Source organism: Colias eurytheme, chromosome 20, assembly GCF_061535395.1.
Source record: "Colias eurytheme isolate Ceu_HAF_F1 chromosome 20, ilColEury1 Martin Lab GWU primary, whole genome shotgun sequence".
NCBI lineage: Eukaryota > Metazoa > Arthropoda > Insecta > Lepidoptera > Pieridae > Colias > Colias eurytheme.
In genome coordinates this window covers 7515745-7536789 of record NC_142999.1, presented here as the reverse complement: position 1 = coordinate 7536789, position 21045 = coordinate 7515745, and the positions used below count along the sequence as shown (strand labels likewise).

Below are 21045 nucleotides of genomic sequence, written 5' to 3'. Positions count from 1 at the left end.
TCGTGGAGAGACGAAATACGTACCAAATTGTTTGTATATTTGATAATTCTTTTGATTGTATGTTATTTTATGTTGTATGGGACTATGATGTGAATAAAGAATGCTAGTGCAAATGATAAATTTGTTTTCTTTTTAATCCCTGTATTTAGAAATTAGAATGATACTACATATAAGACCACCTACTTAATATTTAGTTATTACTAGCAATTAATCAAGTTTTATACTTAGTACCTACCGCTAGGTGTGTCCCTGATTCGCCCGTGGTATATATTTAGCGTATACAACAGTGAAAGGGTTTTTAATTTTTATAATCAGCCCCAAAAGTTCCTGAGACGCTCCCTGACGCTTCGATGCTCCTCAGGAATAAATTGTTGTTATTTAATTTTGAACATTATTTTAATTAGGACAATGTCGATAATAGTAAGATAATGAAAAATGCGCTGCGCTGCGCCTCGCCATATTGTGATACGCTGAGTTGACTCAAAACCACACGTGTAATAATCGTATGAACACGTGTTTAGTGTTAATTGTGACCAGAATGAATAATATTATAGAATGAAAATATATATGAGAAGTTTTTAAGTTGAACCTTACTAAGCAATTATAGAACAATGTAGGTAGGTCTAGGGATGGAAGATATTTTACTAAGTTGAATTTGGATAAAGGGCAGCCGCAGACCAAAAAAGTATCGTTGGGTAATGGAATTCGTTTAATTGTGAAGAGTACCTAATGGCTTGTGTATGTAAAATTAGTAGCGTAAGGATTGATAATAGATAGACTAGCGCAACTACGTATGCGAAAAAGTACCAATACTTTTGTAGGTACTTTAATACTATGCTTATAAAAGTTAGTATTATATTCTCTGTGCTATAAGCATTTTATAATTTTTTCATTCAAAAAGTTTAAAATCGTATGTGTACATAATGAATCAATATTTAGAAACATTTATCAGGTAAATCACTTGCTCGATCTGAGTATCAAGTATTTTTGGTGTGTTTTTTCTAGGTATTTAGATAGATTTTGTATTAAATAAAACTTCATATATAATTCAATTTCATTTATTTACGCCTCATGCAGGTCTTATTTTAGTTACAAAATATTAAAGTCATACAAATCACGCTAGCTTCAATATTTGAGTCCCCTTCGAGGAAACGGTGTCAATTTACAATAATACCTTAAATATGTGTTTTCTTTATAATTAAGTTTACAGTTCATTGACATACATTCGTGGTTTCAAATAACACAATTTCTGAAGCATGTTGACTCATTAGTATTTTAAATACCATATAACAATGATTTAACTAAAACACAAGTAAAATATACAATTTGAAATAATAATATAATAGCTAAAATCTCCAACTTAACCTAACAGATTCGAACATACATAATACTTTTCGTTTTTTGGTATATTACTTTTAACATTAATATTTACAAAATAATAAGCTGTCTATGATCAATCTAATTATGTCGATTTAAATTACTCAATGCGCAATAAATTAGAAAATTAATGGCATTTGTCATGAATATAATCACTGGTATTTTTTCCTTATTTTTGACCGTTAGAATACAGAGAACCCCAGTCCCCACTGAGTGGTCTATGAGACAGAAAAAAATTATAGAAATTATCAGAAATTACACTTTATAGTTTAAAAATTTAAAACACACACTAATACTTTAATGTCAATAACAAAGAAAAGTATTTTAGTCATAATTACATGTAATGTCAAGTTTATTTACAAAATATGACTATTATTCGAGATAATGTTATTACGAAATATTAAAACAATGAACTCGCATAAACTATCACATGTGAAACAAAACAGAAGCTTAAATACTAGAAACATCTTATTCCGGCTTAAAGCTTGTTTCCTTACAGCTATACATATATTTTCCTAAACTTTTTACTAAAGAAAGCGAATCGGCAACCAAAGGGCACTTCGAATACAAACAATTTTAATCCATTTTATATTTCACTTAAATACAGTTCCAATGAAACGAAACAATTTGTATGTCAGTATCAAAGGTTAGGCCACAAATGCCTGGCATTTCACAATTGAAGAAATAAAGGCTAAATCACATATTGACGCAACGCAATTTCTTATCCGGAATACGTGACGCATAATACGAGCTGGGAACAACCGCTTTAGCTTCCTTCTCTTCTTCCCTTTCCCTTGCCTCTCCCATGAGAGACTGTAACCCTATCTTCATGTCCGCTGCGAATTTCCTAACTAACCGTTCTAGGGAAAACAAATGCTCGTCCAGAGCTTCAGGCACTTCTTCCCGCATGAAGTCCGCTAATCTCAGAAGGTATTCTACATTGGAACCGGCAGAACCACGGCATTCTAGAATTTGCTTTGCGATTTCTGGAAGCGGTGCTGCACCCAACCAATGTCGGTTTTCAGGAATTGCTATGTAGAGGAGAGCGTCCTTTTTGTTATTGCTATTTCCTGGAAGGAATTGGGAAGTTCGTGGGTGGAAATTTACGGTGTAGGTCCGGTAGCCTCCGAGCTGGCACTCTCTGGTTGAGAGGTAAGGTAACGCAGCGCTGTTATCCGCAGCAACTAGGAACGCTTTTCCCCATGTGATACCCTGCAACAATAAAAACACGTCTGTTTAAATATGTTTTGTAGGAATATAAACGTAAACGAATTGGTCAGTAGTGCATTCAATCGATTGAACCTTGATAAGACTAGGAATGCATAAAAACTCGATTACGTGGTTTGTGAGGATCAATTCAAAATGAATTATTGTTGATTTTCCGTAAACAAGATTCCGTTTTATTTTCTTACTTCTAGAATTTTTTGTGTGGCATTTTTGTAGTTTTTACAAACGTTTCTCTTTATAAGAGTACTTTAATGGTTTTTACAGTTGATGTTACAGGGAAATTAGGTAACTTTCCTTTATTTCCTAGTAATAAAAAGATACGATAGCAAGGGTCGGTGATAGTTGGCATTAGTGAAACACGTGGAGCTATTAACTTGCTGATAACATCATATTAGCATCCACTGTGAACGTGTCGCAAGTTTTCGTAACCTTAGGTACTTGACGATATCGTTGTAAATTGTGAAATAAACCCTATTGGTCTTAATTCTAATTTGCGAAATAAAATTATTATCTATCGCATATATCCTGAAGATGTATGCGATTAATCACGATGGATAGTATTAATATATGATTGGGAAAAAAAACTGTCTATACATGGGTTGATTTAAAGAAAATAAGAGGAAGGAATTACAATCACTCAGATGGAGCAAGTGATTAATTGATTATTTTAATGGTACAATACATATAAAACTTACATCGTCAACATGTTTTTATGATAAAAAACAAGAGAAATTACGACACACATTTACATTATTTAGCTAGACATAATAACATCAATTAATATTTTGATACGAGTGTGCAGGAATTTACAAATAGCTGATATTTGGTCTGGCCAGTTTTATCAGTCTGGCCTCAATATGTGTCACGGCCTTTGTCCCGTGTTAAAAATACTTAATCCGAGGTCTTTAGAATTCGGGTGAAATTTTATTTATTTATAAATTCGCAGGAGCGGCCATTTACATATTTGGATTCAATAATATTGATATTGATTATTATTGAACGATATTGATTCTAAGTTTTAACGTAGTGAATGAAATGCTACGTGCCAATAAATTTTGGAACGGTTACAAAAGTATTTTCACCGATACCTACGTATTGTATAACATTGAACTCTACTACTAGGTACTAATTTAGAATCAAAACATCACAGATATTTAAACCTTTTCTATTATATGAACATTTTATGAGGGAAAAGGGCGCGCGGAAGTATCGTCTAAAGATAGATGAGGCCCACGATATTTTCTAGGGTTTATGAGAATTTTCTCACGTGTGTCATAGCATCTACGTTATTATTAAATCCTCAAAAACTTGTTGTTCAAGGTGAACTTCTGAAATTGAACTTTACTACAGCTACTCTACTATTTTGATGGATGCTATTATCTTCTATACTCCATATAATAAAGCTGAAGAGTTTGTTTGAATGCGCTAATCTCAGGAATCAGGTCCGATTTGAAAAAATCTTTCGGTGTTAGATAGCCCATCTATCGAGGAAAGCTAATAGGCTTATCATCACACTAAGATCCACAGGTGCTGAACCACGCGGGTGAAACCGTGCGGCGCAGCTAGTTAACAATAAAAGCGAGATTAATTACATAGAATATGCATACTATGGCAATCTATATTTGGCTTTTTGCTATCATATTATGATAAATACATAGTACAAGTAGTCTAGACACCCAAATAGTCCCATGATAAGCGTTATCGCAGTCGACAACATAAAATAAGACGTTATATAAATATACTATTAGATAATATGGATGATCTTGTTAGAAGAAAGTGTGGTGCTACTGTGTTATATAAAATTCTTATTTCTACCATACCTACGTCAATACTATAAGAAGCTTTTGAATGCAAAAGCGTGTTACCATACACGCGCCGTAGTTTTAATCAATTTGTTGAAGACTAACAACTGAACCTGAGACAAGCTGCTGACAATGCAGTAAGCACCATTTCAAATTCTTTAGGGATTGATCATTGGAAAAAAGTAGTGTTTGTTTTAACCTGGTCTGCAAATTTAATACAAAACGTTGCTCTGGTTTAGCCGTGAAAGCGTAACAAATAGGTAGAAAGACGTTCGCATTATATTAGTAGGGATTAAAATTCTAATCGCGATTATGTTTTCCCCTAATCTATGTGTACAACATAGCTTTGACCTAAACATAATATTGTTGTTTAAAACGTTTGTATGATTTGTCTTGAGATAACGCGTCAAGAATTAAACAAGTGACGTCACAAAAAGTAGCATTTTTGCGTAGAACAGTTTATTTTTGTTTTAGCGAAGACAACTGCGCAAATTTTTATCACGACGAAACTGTCGTCGAACCTAAATACACTAGAAATGAACCAGGTCAAGATGTTACGAATTTATCTAAACAGCTGTGCACCGCGGTTTTGTCCGAATTGCTTGAACCGCAGTTTTACCACATTGATTGATCTTAGCGTGATGATAGCCTTACACGATAAATGGACAATCTAACAGTGAAATAATTTTTCAAATCGCACCGGTACTTCCGGAGGTTAGCGCGTTCAAACAAACAAACTCTTCAGCTATATAATATTAGTATGTATAGAAGATAAAGGATGTACCTATACGATTCACATAAGGAGATATTGTTTTATATGTCCATTGTTCAAACTACCAACCTTTGTATAAAAATATGATTGTTATAGTTTCGATATCGTTTATAATAGCTCTATTATTGTAACGTGCTTTGTTTGATATTATGAACCTATTGCCTCCATATATGCAATATGCTCTATGTACGTTCCTATTACCTAGTTGTAATAACTTGCTGTGCATTGTAGTTTTACCCGCATTGCTCCGCTCCTGTTGGTCAGCGTGATGATGTATATATATATATAGCCTATTGCCTTCCTCGATAAATGGGCTATCTTTCACTGAAAGAGTTCACAAATCGGAAACGTAGTTCCGAAGATTCAAACTCAAGAAACAAGTCTGTAGGCTTTTTGTACTTTCTTTGAAGATGAAATGATTGAAATATAAGATTAAAGATGTCATTGCATTGAGTGTTTACGTAAAATATAGACAGGCAATTTTTCTGTCATCACGATGAATGGGCTTAATCCAGTCTAGACACGATATTTTCTTGTCATTCATCAGAACAGCTGTTGATAAAAATACAAATATAAGCTTCTTGATACTTGATTTTGCAAAACCTAAAAATATATTTTTAAATATTTATATTTTCGCTCTAGGTCATTATCGCGGTTTGATTTAGATATTAATTTTAATTTGAAATGTGCATTCGAGTTTTCATTGTTCAAAAAACGTTAAAAAAATTTCAATTTAAATTATAATTTATCGAATGTGTAGTTTTATATCAATTGTGTTAGAAAATGTAGCGTTAAATAAGAGTATGTACATTGTACAAGTTATCAACTGACACTAACAATTTAAATACGTTACAACGTCTTCATTATAGGATTGCATTTTATCCGATAGCAAGCGACATTTATAGAAATAAAACCATAACAGGATTATGTGTAGGGTCACGTGGCACGACAGCCGACACTTGCCTTCAATTCGCAAAGCACCGGATACCCTTTATCGAGAGACGGAGAGATATCAAATTGGTGACGAGTTATAGTAAGATTGAAACCTCGGAACATCGTAGGTACGTTCCGATGCGCAGAAAACAATTTTGGCACATATTAGATACTAGGTTAAGTGACTTTTGTGCACCCGCACTCCCACCTGCACCTAACTTCCGAATCGCCATTAAGTTTGAATCGAATCGAACTATAACTATGTAAGAACTGCGGTTTATGTGTAGGGTTCCGTACCAAAAGTACTACATATTATACTATTGCAATGTTTAAAAACACTAGGAATTGTAATAGTGTGCTATTAGTAAGTATTACTAATCTTTAGACTTTGTCGCTGACGAGACGCTGTTCGTCTGACTCTTTATCTGTATTAGAAACTATGAGCAATAAGGTCACGAATCATACTCACAAACTTTTTATTACTAAAATAGTATAATCCTCAATCCTCATTTCTCATTTCTATTGCTCTAGTAACGTTGTAAGTAGCATAGTCAGTTTATCACTCTTGAATAAACATTAATATTTGAATAGCATAAATTGAAATAACTTAGACGATAACCACAATAAACAAAGGCACGTGCTACCATAGCCGCTGATAATGGAATTAAATGTAGGTATAAACAATACGCCGTTGTTTCGAAATTATTCACGGCTGATTATTTATGTAGGGGGAAACCGGGAGACTTGCCCAGGTGGGAGAGTTGAACCACTTTCAATAACTTTTTAAATTAGGCTCCAAATTACGCCAAGTGGCAAACAAATAAACGCGCGTAACCCGCCAATCCCAAGCAACTCCCAATTTTGAGTTATAACAGATGCGTTCGAACGTGAGTTCCGAAAAAGTGGTTTCATCGTCGCGGAGTGAATTTTTTTGGATTTGGTGTTTTAATTGCTATGCACGCATTTATGACGGTATGTATCAAACACCTACGTTATTGCATTACTAGATTATCATATTTTGTCGTATGTTCAGTTTTGTTCTCCAGTTGATAGTGGATTTCTTGGAAAAAATCAAGATATGGCCTTGTGTCGGGTTCGGGAGAGTTGAACCATTCTGCAGTCGGGAGACTTAAACAGTGGTTCAACTCTCCTTTTGCAGTTTGTATAGGTACAATTAAGTTAGCTTTTGTTTTGTTTCAGAAAGAAAATGCCATTTCAGAATAAGCCTAAGGAAGGTACCTAGTCGTCGCAGGAAACCATTTACTAAGTCTGAGATGAAAAGCGCAGTCAGAGAAATAAAGAGTGGCAAATCTATTCGTTAAATTGCAATCACGTATGGGATAGACAGAACCACTTTACGGTATTACCTGTTAGGTGAACAAAAGATGAGATATTGGATATAAGCGTCTTTGTGTTTCTTGTTGTAGGTACATCCATTATGTGTCGGCCTCACTAAAAATGGCGTAGAAGAGTTAACTTGTCACAAGTGCAATAAAATGTAACGAGCAACAAATTGAATTACTAAACCTATGTTGATTTTGCATATGCAATCTTTGAGACTGATAGCTATTCTTAATTAATTGTAAGAATGAATGTCTTTAAATTAGTTTTGGTAGATTTATATAGCAGTAGATACCTCAAAACGAGCATTTAATTAATAAAAAGAAGCGAATGTTATGTTTAGGAGTTGTTCTGAAAACATTTGGTTAATTATTTTCTCTAAATTGTTTACAAGATGATTATGAATAATCTAGTTATTGTTAAATGTGTCTAAATAATACATAACTAATGGATAATATGCTTTATTTGCTTCATTTCCCCTCTCTAAAAAGGCATGGGCAAGTGTCCCGCACCTGATGGGCAAGTGTCCCGCCGGTTGGGGAGACTTGAATCAAAACTCATTTTTCATTACAACTTAGTTTACTACGTTCTGGTTACAATTTTTATTTTCAGAATAGTATAAAATCTTAGCTAGATAATAAGGCTTCCATATGGTGTAGATCTTAAAGCTCTCAAGGTCACTGATCGGATTTTATAGAGTTTTTAGTAAAAAGCGGTTCAAGTCTCCCGGACTCCCCCTACTGGGCATGTTAGATGCATAATATTGCCTTTTTTCAACCGATTTAAAAAGGGGGGACAAGTTCTCAATTCGTCCAATTTTTTAGGTTTGTTGTCTCAGAACTTTCGACTGGGTGATCGATTTTAAAGATTATTTTATTATTTTTAAGTAAGATACTTTGGGCTTAAATGAAACATAAGATTTTGTTTTTATTGTTGTGTGTTAATTCTATGAGAAGTTTGTAATGTATCAGTCGTCAATTGAAACACGATTGTCCACAAGTTCATTAAAATTGTATATTACGGTAAGTATCGAGTAATTGGAGCACCCGATGGTCATTCTTTACGGCATACTTAAAGGTACTTTAGCATTATTGCACGCCTCATAAGCGAAGCGTTGAGGTGGGTACTACTGTCACTTCGCGCAAAACATCTGATTTTTCAAACTTAAAATGTCTTTATGTATCATACATTGCACTTGTAAGATAATACATACACACACATAATATTAAGAAAAAACACTATTTTTTACGTTCATGATATTTTTGATGTCATTTTTGTTATTTAAACTAGTTAAAAAACAGTTTAAAAAAGTTCTGTCTTGGACGTCCGTGTGTCTGTATGTGCGGATCCTTTTTCTTGTTAACACGATGGCGACCGAAATACTTTACTAATCGAGTCTTTTTTTTTATCTTACGCTTGAGTATGCTCAGGAATAGAACCCTTTCATTTTTCAGGGTCTGATTCGAAGTGGTTTAATTGTTATTAAATAAACAAAAATAATAATTAATAAATATTTATTAAAAAAAAATTATGAGGCGTGCACTTTTGGATTTTCCAAATTATTTATTTTTCGTTTTATACGAATAGAATAAATGTTGGTAAACCTACATCTAGAACCACGCTATCCATTGATTAAAAGAGAATGAAAATCGGTGCAATAAAATTCGCGAACAGACTGCAGACGCGGCGTGTGGATACTTATATGGTAATTAGGTTACAATATTAAATCACCAAACTTATAAAACGGATGTCTCATAAATGTAATGAATATGTTGTTCCAACATAAAGAAGAGGTGAAGGTCTTCAGTCCTTGGCTCTTCTCAAGAACCCCAGTGCAGTTGCAAATATGCTTACGTCATACAAATACGTGGTATTATGATTTACGTAGTTAGGGAAAACATATCACTTAATAATAATGCAAAAATAGCTCCTATAGAGATACCAAAATTTACCGTTCATCAGCTCTGTAATATATGTAACGATTCTAAAGCCTATTCAAGTAGTTATAAAGATAGTTTTAAGAATGTAATTAGATATACATTAATTGTATCTTAGAGCATGTGTTGTACTTTGTGGTTATTTCATTGTTCTTGTGACAGATGAAGGCTGATCTTTTATTATTAACACCTGACATGACCACATAAACAACGTAGCATATCTACATCGATTATATTTCCTAGGGTACAATTTATTGTGCAAGTTAATGTTAAATTAGAAGGCAGTGAGATTGGGCATAGAAACCACCCAATCAGTTTGACCATAAAATTGGTTAAAAATTAGAACAATTGGCAATTTTCGGTTTATTAGGAAATCCCGAATTGTGATCAAACGTTTTCGTAATGAGGCTAATTGACCGTTTGGAAATTATTTCAACAGTTATGGTAAATTGTCTTGTAATCTTATTTTGTAAACTTCTATGAGAAAAGGGCTGTAACTAATGCTCTAGGTTCAACGAACTATTCGCCATCTTATTTTATTTATATCTGTATGTGTAGATATTAAGATACTAAGTATAGAATATGAGAAATGGGTAACGAAGATATTGCGAAGTGTCAGTACCTAGAGGCTAGAAGTAATGTACATATTAAGAAATGCACATAACTCATACAGACTATATATTATGCTCACCAACATCAACATTTTTATGCCAATAAATAACCTATTTTTTGTGAAAAAAATCTACGTAAAATCGCTATTGGTAGTCTATTTGTTACTATCATACGTTTATTGATTCGCAAGCAAACTTTGAACGCTGATTTTTGTAGTCTTGTATAGAGATTATATTCAGACTACTATATTTTTCATTATTAAATCCTAATAAAAGATTAAATCTATGTAGGATTATTACAAGATCGTTTAGAGCGCATATTAATTTTAATTTTAACAAAATGTAGGTCGCTTTATTCTAGAAATTAGTTCTTTTCGTAAATGCCAGTGTTTAGCTAGGAAAGTTTAAACATCCTGACAACTGTTTAATGTGTAAAATTGCTAATTGCATTGAATATGTTTACATACCTCATTGTCTTCGATTAAAGTAGCGACACGGCCAGGCTGTAACAAAATATTTTTTTATTAGGATTTTTTTTAACGAATATGAATTTTAGAAAGATATGGTTAGTTTAGTTTTACAAGCTAAAGAAAATAATACCAATTTTACAAAAACATTTTTTTTGTAGTGAAATTTTTTTAGGCACGTTGAAAGTAAAATTTCATTGTCGCATTATGGCAATACCGTCACGTAATGGAGTTAGGCGATGATTTTGGTATCTTTTAATCTTGCCATGGAAGTTTCACTTCTGACACATGTTCGGCCTATATTTTTTGTCATACTATCATAATAAATAATAATATCAATTATATGTAGTCTGTATATTGTGCTTATTTTGAAATTTGAAGTAAAGCTTAACAAAGAAAATATTTCAATCAATATGCAATCTATTATAATATATCTACTTGGTCTATAATTAATTATTGTAATATGTGTTACTGTTGTCATATTAACATCTGATTAATATTATAATTTAATTCAAGGCATCTTCAACACTTGATAATAAATATCTCAATCTGAAGGTTTATAATATGTTTTATTTTTTATTACAATGTCAAATAAATAGAATAAACCAAATTTGTAAATATTTTTGTAAGAAAAAGTTACATATTCTTGTTACTAAAAAATCGCTAGATATATTCATCAAAGCCAAATGTTAATGTTTGAGCACATAGTAAATGTAACTAACTCAGTATGTATAATTTTATTATTTGTCACATCTGAAAATACAAAGGTGCTTGTGCTGCAAAAGTAATGATTGGAAATTAGTATTGAGACCTTTAGTAAGTACTGACATATGCACTTTTTTAGTTGAGAGCCGAGTTCTTGAAACAAAACTTAACTATATTATATTTGAATATATTATATATGGTCTTATTTTATTTTTAACTAGCTGTGCCCTGCGGTTTTATACGCAGTGCTCCACTCCTGTTGGTCTTAGCGAGATGATATATTATAGCCTATAGCCTTCCTCGATAAACGGGCTATCTAACACTGAAACAATTTTTCAAATCGGACCAGTTGTTCTTGAGATTAGTGCATTCAAACAAACAAACTCTTCAGCTTTATTATATTAGTATAGAAGTATAGATTCTGCACAGAAATAGAACATTACTTAAATGAAATATTGGATTGATGTCTACATAATATAGATCAAACACAGTTGCTAATTTGTTTTCAAAGTATTGCACGCCTCATAAGCGAAGCGTTGAGGTGGGTACTACTGTCACTTCGCGCAAAACATCTGATTTTTCAAACTTAAAATGTCTTTATGTATCATACATTGCACTTGTAAGATAATACATACACACACATATTAAGAAAAAACACTATTTTTAACGTTCATGATATTTTTGATGTCATTTTTGTTATTTAAACTAGTTAAAAAACAGTTTAAAAAAGTTCTGTCTTGGACGTCCGTGTGTCTGTATGTGCAGATCCTTTTTCTTGTTAACACGATAGCGACCGAAATACTTTACTAATCGAGTCTTTTTTTTTCTCTTACGCTTGAGTATGCTCAGGAATAGAACCCTTTCATTTTTCAGGGTCTGATTCGATGTGGTTTAATTGTTATTAAATAAACAAAAATAATAATTAATAAATATTTATTAAAAAAAAATTATGAGGCGTGCACTTTTGGATTTTCCAAATTATTTATTGACTATAAGCTTAGATTTTATCAGTCCATTAAGCACATTAATGTATTGGAGTGCCACTTACTCTTATCTATAAGAACACATCATAAATGGTGTTACAATTATTCACACAATTAATGAAGATAGTTTGAATTAACTAAATATATTTTGTATATCTATTAATGAAATAAAACATGAAGAGTATGAGATGAGACATTGTGTATAATATACATACCTACTGTACAGACAATACTCAAGCTATTTTTACCTACTGTACATGTACATGTCTTCTTTTCCAATTATTTATGGTAATATTTCTTAAAATAAAATTGGAAGTCGGAACTTCATAATCAAGGCGCATGATCAAGGTGCAAAAATGTGAAAGGACGCGCAAAAGTTGCATCAGCCAGACGTGAAGATTCGAAATTTAAAAATGAATTAAATTCGTTTTATGTATGGAATGTCTTCATTTGAAAATACTTCTTTACTTATCTTCAAAATTTGAATCGAGTATTCGTGGTATTTTATCTTTTTCGTGATATTTTTAAACAGTTATTTTAGTAATTAATTCTATTTCAATTCAATATAGGTACTTACATGAGTATCAGTCCCGCGATGTGTTGTATTTCCTTGCCAAAATCTTCTAGAAAATCCCTTTACGTATCCAGTTATCGACTGCTGATATTCAAAACCAGGATTCCAGCAAAGAGATCCATATCCGAAGACCCAAAAAGGTTCTTTACGAATTACTTCTTCAGCTTTATCAGCAGAAATTTTGGGATTTATACTGTTTTCTTCTGATTTAGAGTACGAAGTGCTCGCCTCCGATTTAAAATTTTGTGTTGTTTCCATTTTTGAATTTATACCACGGAACTTTCTTAAAAATACTTTTTATTGACACCGATAATATAAGGGAAAAGCAGGTGAAAGTGCCAATGAAGGCTTCTTATAATTAAAGTATCACAGATTTGAACTATCTTTTATACTACTGTCTCATCATGAACTTTCGCTAAATGCACTTAGAAGTTAATCGTATACTATAAAATAAATGATAATAATTTTATAATTTCACCACCCATCTCGCCATATGATCGTGAACTGAGTGACGACTGACGAATGACCGATCACCGATGACGTGAGCGGTGAGACGTCCAGTGAAAATCGGATACGGAATTGAAATGACATACGTCTATTAATGACATTGACAGTTGACACGGCAGCTGTTTCCCGCGCTCTGTTACGATTTTAAATTATTGTAGTTAAAAATAAATTTCGTTCCATTTGTTATGTGGACATAATAATGATAAATCTAATAATTATACCTATCGATAATTCTAAACATTCAGAAACATCCATTGGCCGCTTGTATTTAAAAGATGTAGGTACTTACTGTAAGAATAAAATAATAAAATATATTATATTAATAGTTTATATTTATGCATAAAAGACTTTAGACTGGTATTATACCTACAACATTGTCATTACAAGAATACTTAATTATTGTGAGTAGGTAGGTCTATACCTACCTAGGTACTCACAATTATTTCTATGTGTATGCATGCATGTCTGCGTGTATTAAAAAATGAATGATAAAAAACATCAGTTTTAACGATTTTTTTTGCATACCGATTTTATTATTACCCTCCTCAGTATGCATAATATTAAGTAATTAATAATACTAATATTTTTTCCTGTTATGGCAAAAAGATATAACTATTTGCCAGTGTCAAGTATGAATTAATATTATTATCTATACTAATATTATAAAGCTGAAGAGTTTGTTTGTTTGTTTGTTTGAACGCGCTAATCTCGGGAACTACTGGTACGATTTGAAAAATTCTTTCGGTGTTAGATAGCTCATTTATCGAGGAAGGCTATAGGCTATATACCATCACGCTACGACCAACAGGAGTGGAGCCACGGGGGTGAAACCGCGCGGAGCAGCTAGTGATTAATAAGTTTCTTAGTCGTAGGAATATGGAAAGGAGTAAAAAAAACATAATTTCACTTTATAATGGTCCATTTAATTCATAAAGAATAAAATCACAATGCATTAGTTTATAATATTATTTTACACACTGATAACGTACATTATGGAAACATGGAGTATTATAAGAATGAATAATAATAATTATGTAGTCCAGCAGTAACATTGAGTGCATGCGATGGCAAAATTTAAACAGTCAATATAATAATTATTATCACTTGTATTTTTGTAAAGTACTAGATAAGTATTATATTACACAATTTAATATTATATTGATATAGTTAATTTTAAAAATGTTACATTAAAAACACCAAAAGCTAGGTTTTATAATGATTTTGGAGTCAATGTATAAGTTCAAGAGGTTCAAGACGTATACTTATTTTGAAACACAGATAATAATTATTTTATCGCAAACTTATCTGTTGCCATTGTCAGGGAATTTGACAACATTTTACGCGGCAGTTTAGTTTATGATTTGAAAATTCAATGAATTCAAAAATTCCTTTGTAATATTTTATAATAATATCTAACGTGAAAAAAGATTTTTACTAATTCCACGAATAATTTCCATCATACATTCTGCATGTGTTACATTCTGTATATTTCTTTATTTACTGATTTACTTCCTATGGACAAAAGTGAAAAAATATATGGCTTATTGAAGTGAGTTTTACACTAATTGTAATTTATCAGTGAATTGGAATGACAAAGTGGGTAAATATTAAAAATCATTTACAATTATTGGTAAGTCTATTATACACGGAATGAAAATGAAGTATGGATTCACAATGGACATTATTTGGTATGGCTGCATTTATTTTGAACTTGTACTAATAAATTATTACTTTATACTGCAAGCACATAATATATTTTAAATTGTGTTATTTAGATAATGTGCAGACAAATATTTCTTTATATAATAATATTACTTAATACATAGTTAAGGAAAAATATCTTATTCTTACGGGCACCAACATTTATATTAAAATTGTGATTCCACAGGTAACTAACAACACATAAATTATTGAGATTACTACATCAAAATATCATTGCATCATATTTACAAACATTATCTTAACCTAATATTGTGATATTTGGCTTTCATTTTCTTCCACAACAGGAATAAAAATAAATTGTCTTTATGAAATGTGACATAAAATTGCACGAGATTTATTTATATTATTTAAACTACATTTAATACTATACAAATATTGTTTTGTAGTTCATAATATATTGGGTAGTCATTATGTCACACTCCCTAAAGACCTTTTTATAAATCTAGAATTTTGTGATGGTCACATTTTACTATCTAAACTATTTACAATCAGACTTTTTACATAAACGTCCATACAACATCAACAATTACATTTCAAAAGCTTGAAAGCTCCCACCAGTGTGGTAAGTACAATATTGAATATACAAATAATTTTATATAATACTATATATTTTCCTGAACACAGGGCAGGTACGGTTAATGTGTTATAATGTTTTTTAAAGTGAAACTTTTATTACATCGTCTCAAACTTTTTGGTCTGTGTAGCGCATGTCGCGTGTATCGCAACTGTAAGTAGGTATACCTACTCAGCAGCCGACCGTCACGCGACATGCGCTACACAAAGCAGTGTTCGGAAGCGTTCGAACAGTTTCACTTTTACCGTGGTTTCATAAAACCACACAACATTTTTTATTACTTCATAGATATATTATGACTAGCGATATGTTATGATAACTTCTTAATGATTGGTAAAACATTTACTTTTAATAAATATAATGAGATTATATCCATCATAATATATTGAAAATTGTGATGCTTATATGTTATATTAATTATGTAGGTTGTAACTATATACATTATGCACCAGGGGAATTTAAATACTTCACTAAAAAGTATTAAAAATACAAATAGTCAGGATTTTTGGTAGGTCCCATGAGTGGGTTGTGATAAACTTTAGTTATGCCCAGTTTACACTAGATGACCAACTGCTTAATCAGAAATAACATTAATTATTTACATATTTCTGGTATTGCCATATACAAATACTTTCTTTCTTTTAATAAATTTTACGTCTATTATTGCATTATAAAAAGTGTTAAATTATTTGACTAGCTTGAGACACAAAATTGAAACCAACTTGAAAATATGCCACTAATTATCTTCAAAATTATTATTGTTTTGGCATTTTTCTGTCATGGTCAAAATAATTGGTCTCATGTAAACAGAGCATAGATAGAGGTAGGTAAATACACTTTGTAAATCTAAAAGTATATTTCAATAAAAATATTATGCATCGCCTATATTACCATTTTGCTGGTAATAAACATTTAAAAATATTTATTGAGTATGGATAATATCATCAAAACCACAATGTAAAGTATTTTACATGATTGCCATATTAGGCTGTAGACACACAATTGTTGTCAAACTTAAGTCGAGTCAAATGACTGGACTTAAGTGGAATGTTTTGATCATACATTTGATTCGGGGCCTTCTGTATTGTGCTTGAAGGAGGCTCGGATGCGAGCTAGATACAGCGCGCAGATGTGGCCGTAGCATTTGTTATACCATTCCGGTGTTCTGCCCCTGTAATGAGAGAATAAGATGTAAAGTTAGTATTATTCTAGTACGGGATACATCGCCCATTTTTGCAAGTGATTACTTTCCAGCTAATTTTTCGTGAGTAGCTTTATTTTGATGAGATGCCCAATAATTTCATGTACAAAACTCTCGATTGTGGTAGCTTACAGAGGTAACAAGGATAAAAAATTTTGATTTGACGGTTCTCAAATATTTATTACGCAATTTGTAGGACAATATGTTTGTTGAATTATATAAGTATTAAATAAGTGAAAATAAAAAAATCTGCTGGTTAGTAATCATTTATGATGACTTCGTTATCGATACACATTGGAAAGGGGGACTCTTTGATCAAACCATAGATTTTGTAGGACAAATATTTTTTCGAATAATTTAGATAATTATCTTGAGATTGAACAAAAAAAAACATTCAGTTAGTAATTAATATTTGAGAACCATCAAATCAAAATATTTTATCCTTGTTATCTCTGTAAGCTACCACAATCGAGAGTTTCGTACATGAAATTATTGGGCATCTCATCAAAATAAAGCTACTCACGAAAAATTAGCTTGATAGTAATCACTTGCAAAAATGGGCGATGTATCCCGGACTATTCCTAATGTTAATTTGATGTGATAATTTCCTGATAAAATGTTGAATTTCATTCTTTCTTTTGTTTTTCATGTTGGCAGTAAAGGACAACAATAAGTCGGTTGTAACAAGTTCAGCAATGCTAAACATGTAAATTCTATTTTGCCATCTAACTACCATGACTTTTTTTGACCTACATGACCTTTGTTAATTGTAACAAAGGACGGATGAATGTCTCCTATAACACAGGTTTTTTTCCTAGCATAGGAGACATTGTTCAAAATGTAACAATAAATGTACCACATATTATAGTTATTATATTATGTAAGTTGTCTGTTGTGTTGTAACCATGTTTGATTGCAAAAATGAAAATGATGACTTATATCAGGAGTAATTCCAGTATACATGTAGTATATAATATGTACTTACATAGTATCCACTCTCGCAAGATGCACCAGCCGGCTTCTCCCCTTCCCCGCCGGTTGCGCAAGGTACCGTGAAGCGAGCACCACTCCCCTCGCCCCCGCTCCACTTGACTCAGCGCCAGTGTGTGCGACGGACGTTTCGGCGACCGCACACCAACCCCCACCCCCACCACCGCCTTGCCATGATCTGTAAAGAATAAGTTTTATTTTAGTGAAAATTAAAAAAAAAAGGACGTGTGGCACTCGGGGACTGCCGCGGTAAAGCTATTGCATCTCTCGTTAGAGAGTAGTATATTCTTTGTATTGCATGCTATGCCTTCAAGCCACACCTCCGTGTCCGTCGGAGTGGGGAGCGTGAGGTTTTTTCGTTACGGAATTTCTCGATTCAGTCCCCGCGCTCAAGGCCCGCGATAGAAGCTATGCAATAGCTTAAAAAATGAATTGGGAGATTTAATATTATTTGGATTGTTTATTAATGTGTAAACTGAAAATCCTTGGAAAACAAGGTGCACATAAATACTGACGATGTGTTTATATCTGATTATGCTTATAATAAATTTTCATTGATGAGGAAGTCTGTTAAAATATGTTATTGTCACAGAATGGACAAAAAACAGAAGACAAAAATAGATGAGAAAAATACAAGAAAGTCGTGTATAAAAACTCACCTTAAAACGCAATAATCTCTCGGTGGCAAATTGAAACTCGAAGCTGTAATATACTGAAACACTTCTGCATTGGGCCCTAACTTTTCAACTACCCTCCATTTCACCAACGAATCGTCCCAAATATGTCGCTCTCGGAGTATCCTGCAAAGCATAAGATAGTTTCAGTTTCAAGTTGAATGTGAAGATATTGAATTTATACAATCATTTTACAACTTATTCTATACTATGATTATGATTATTATAGGAACATTATATGTAATTTCATTCATGAAAAAGTAATAACAGCTTTGGACGATTTAATATTTAATTTCTATGCACAATAATAAAATTATTATCAGACACAACCCCTACGCGCCATTCAATTTCGAATCTAATGGATTTAAAGTGCGAATTACTATTCAAAATATCTGTTACTTGACTCACTACATATTATATTATTTGAAATCCGACAAATCAGCCAACTGAACTATCATTTAACACCCAAAAACCGAACTATTTCATTCTAAAGTGTAAACTATACAATACCTCTGCATAACCTCCTGCGGCGGCGCCTCCACATCAGTCGTGGCCCGCCACAAGCGTAACGGATGACCATCTCCCACTTTCTTGCAGCACAACTCCACGTGTGTAGCTGCGCCCGATACGGACATCCAACCGCGGGTTCTGTGTTATAAATTATAAATTGGTTTTTGCTTGTGAGAATTTAGGTGTATTTAGTAGTTAGAAAAAATTACTTGCGCAAAAGTACCGTCAGGTTTTCTTGCGTAAAAAATAGATCAAATTGGGAATTGTGGCTTTATGCATGGAGCATCCAAGCACCAGTTCAAATTATAAATAATTGATTTTGATTGTTTTGTTGTTGAGGGTAGTTATAATACTGTGTCTTTTTAGATTAAATGCGGGTATTTGTTAATATAATTTGATATTAACACAACAATTTATATTTGTGATTAAGGTTTATCATATTTAAATCAATTCCGCCTTTAAATTGTACAAAAAGTTGTGCTTTTGCCATTATTAGCCGTGGTAATATATCGCCGAGCAAAATAATTTATTAGAAAATATTTTATTGTATTCGAAGTAAAAGTTGTGCTTTTGCCATTGTTAGCCGTGGTAATATATCGCCGAGCAAAATAATTTATTAGAAAATATTTTATTGTATTCGAAGTTTTGTAGACAATTTACCAATATTGTTCAGGAATTATTTATTATTTTAATAACACCAATATCACTAACACCTAAAGGCTAAGTGCCCACAAGACAGCTAGAATGAAGGTGATAGTGAAATCTGTTCTTTACTTTCATATTTTCTGCATTACACGGTTATCTGTATCTGGTGCAGCTACATCATTTTATATGTCAGAAACCTTTCATCATACTTTAAAATATATTTTCTGTAGACATCTGATCCCCACTTGAAGATTGTTACATTTGGTTAAAGTTTAAGTTAAGAATAAAAAAGTTAGAAAGCAAAGAACAGATAGGTGAAAGTATGAGATCTATGATCATTCATCTAACATCCACGTCTCACCTCTTCCCTGATCTCCCACTGACTCTAAAAAAGCACGAAATATGTTAGAATGGAAAGAAAATTATGTTGTTAGGATAAGATAATACATGTTAGAATAAGAAAAGTAACAAAGTGAATACAAGGCACTTACTTTTCTTTGGCTTCTTTTAAAAGTGCTTTGATGCAGGCTTGCTGGAATCCCTTCCAGTCTTGATTGAAGTCTGCGCCTAATTCTTCAAGCGCCACCTGTAATTAGAGTATTATAAATTATAAAGTATCATAAATTTAAGGTAAGAATAAAAATAGTATTTACCTACTATTTACATTTAAATATACAATAGCTTTTTAAATTATAACACTATAAATAGCATATCTATCTCATATCCAATTAAAATGATAGTTGTTGTATGATTTCTATTTCAACTATTGGTTTAATTGCAATTTACATGAAAACCTGTTCCTTTAGTTGCAATTTTTTTCTTTAATGCAGCAAGCCAAAGAATTATAGTCTATTCCTATATACTCATTTGCATGAAAACCTGTTCCATAGTTGTGTTATAGTTGTAATTTTTTTCTTTAATGCGGCAAGCCAAAAAATTATAGTCCTTATCCCCATATACTTACGGGCACACTTTCCTCGAAGTAGTTGAACTTGCATCGTGCGAGCATATCAGCGGGCGCTAAGAACAACTGTGCGTGTTTCTGTATGAGTAATAAGAGACAGGCGTGTGCTGCTCTGCTTTCGCTGATCTGGCGTTGGTCGGCTACGCTTTCTATTATCATCCTGTAATTATTATATTTTATTTATTATTATATTTGGAATTTTAGTGTGGATATGGAGAATGGAAATTAATTCAAAATATTGAATACAAAAGCTGGATAGAAGGTACGTATTTCAACAAAAGTTTTTTTAAAAAAGGAGGAGGTAAGGAGACTTTATTTGTTGCGTTTGTTTTTCAGAATGTCGACTAGGTGAACTGATTTTGATGGTTCTTTTTTATTGGAAAGGTAGTGTCTTCCAGTTGGTTGTAATTAAATTTTGACCTGTTCTGACCATTTGATGGTTTAATTTCTGGTTTTTTCCTATTTGAAGGTTTAATTTCTTGTTTTTATTTTTTTATTTTTGTTTTAACACGCGTCTTTTACAATTAAA

General features: G+C 32.2%; 2 protein-coding genes across 2 annotated transcripts in view; both read right to left on the bottom strand.

Annotated features, from left to right (window-relative positions):
• Positions 1–1653: 1653 nt before the first annotated feature.
• On the bottom strand, positions 1654–13244 carry LOC149899770 (putative glutathione-specific gamma-glutamylcyclotransferase 2). The gene is made up of 3 exons (XM_090113890.1): positions 12733–13244; positions 10468–10503; positions 1654–2589 (listed from the first exon to the last, which is right to left on the bottom strand). The coding sequence occupies exons 1-3, from the start codon at positions 12985–12987 to the stop codon at positions 2074–2076; spliced, it is 807 nt and encodes a 268-aa protein (XP_089970016.1). The 5' UTR covers positions 12988–13244; the 3' UTR covers positions 1654–2073.
• Positions 13245–14498: 1254 nt separating this feature from the next.
• Positions 14499–21045, bottom strand: part of cv-c (RhoGTPase activating protein) — a 232080-nt gene continuing 225533 nt past the window's right edge. The window contains exons 15-20 of the mRNA XM_090113864.1: positions 20517–20676; positions 20044–20138; positions 18908–19045; positions 18383–18523; positions 17719–17901; positions 14499–16703 (exon numbers count right to left, since the gene is read on the bottom strand). Coding sequence (XP_089969990.1) covers positions 16589–16703; positions 17719–17901; positions 18383–18523; positions 18908–19045; positions 20044–20138; positions 20517–20676 — 832 coding nt within the window. The 3' untranslated portion in view covers positions 14499–16588. The remainder of the gene's footprint in view (positions 16704–17718; positions 17902–18382; positions 18524–18907; positions 19046–20043; positions 20139–20516; positions 20677–21045) is intronic.

Excerpts from the sequence above, each read along its gene's own strand:
- LOC149899770 (XM_090113890.1), bottom strand. The coding sequence starts at position 12,987 with ATGGAAACAACACAAAATTTTAAATCGGAGGCGAGCACTTCGTACTCT. Across the intron at positions 10,504-12,732 it reads ATCGCGGGACTGATACTCAT|CCTGGCCGTGTCGCTACTTT; the intron begins GTAAGTACCTAT and ends ATTTTGTTACAG. Across the intron at positions 2,590-10,467 it reads CTTTAATCGAAGACAATGAG|GGTATCACATGGGGAAAAGC; the intron begins GTATGTAAACAT and ends TTATTGTTGCAG.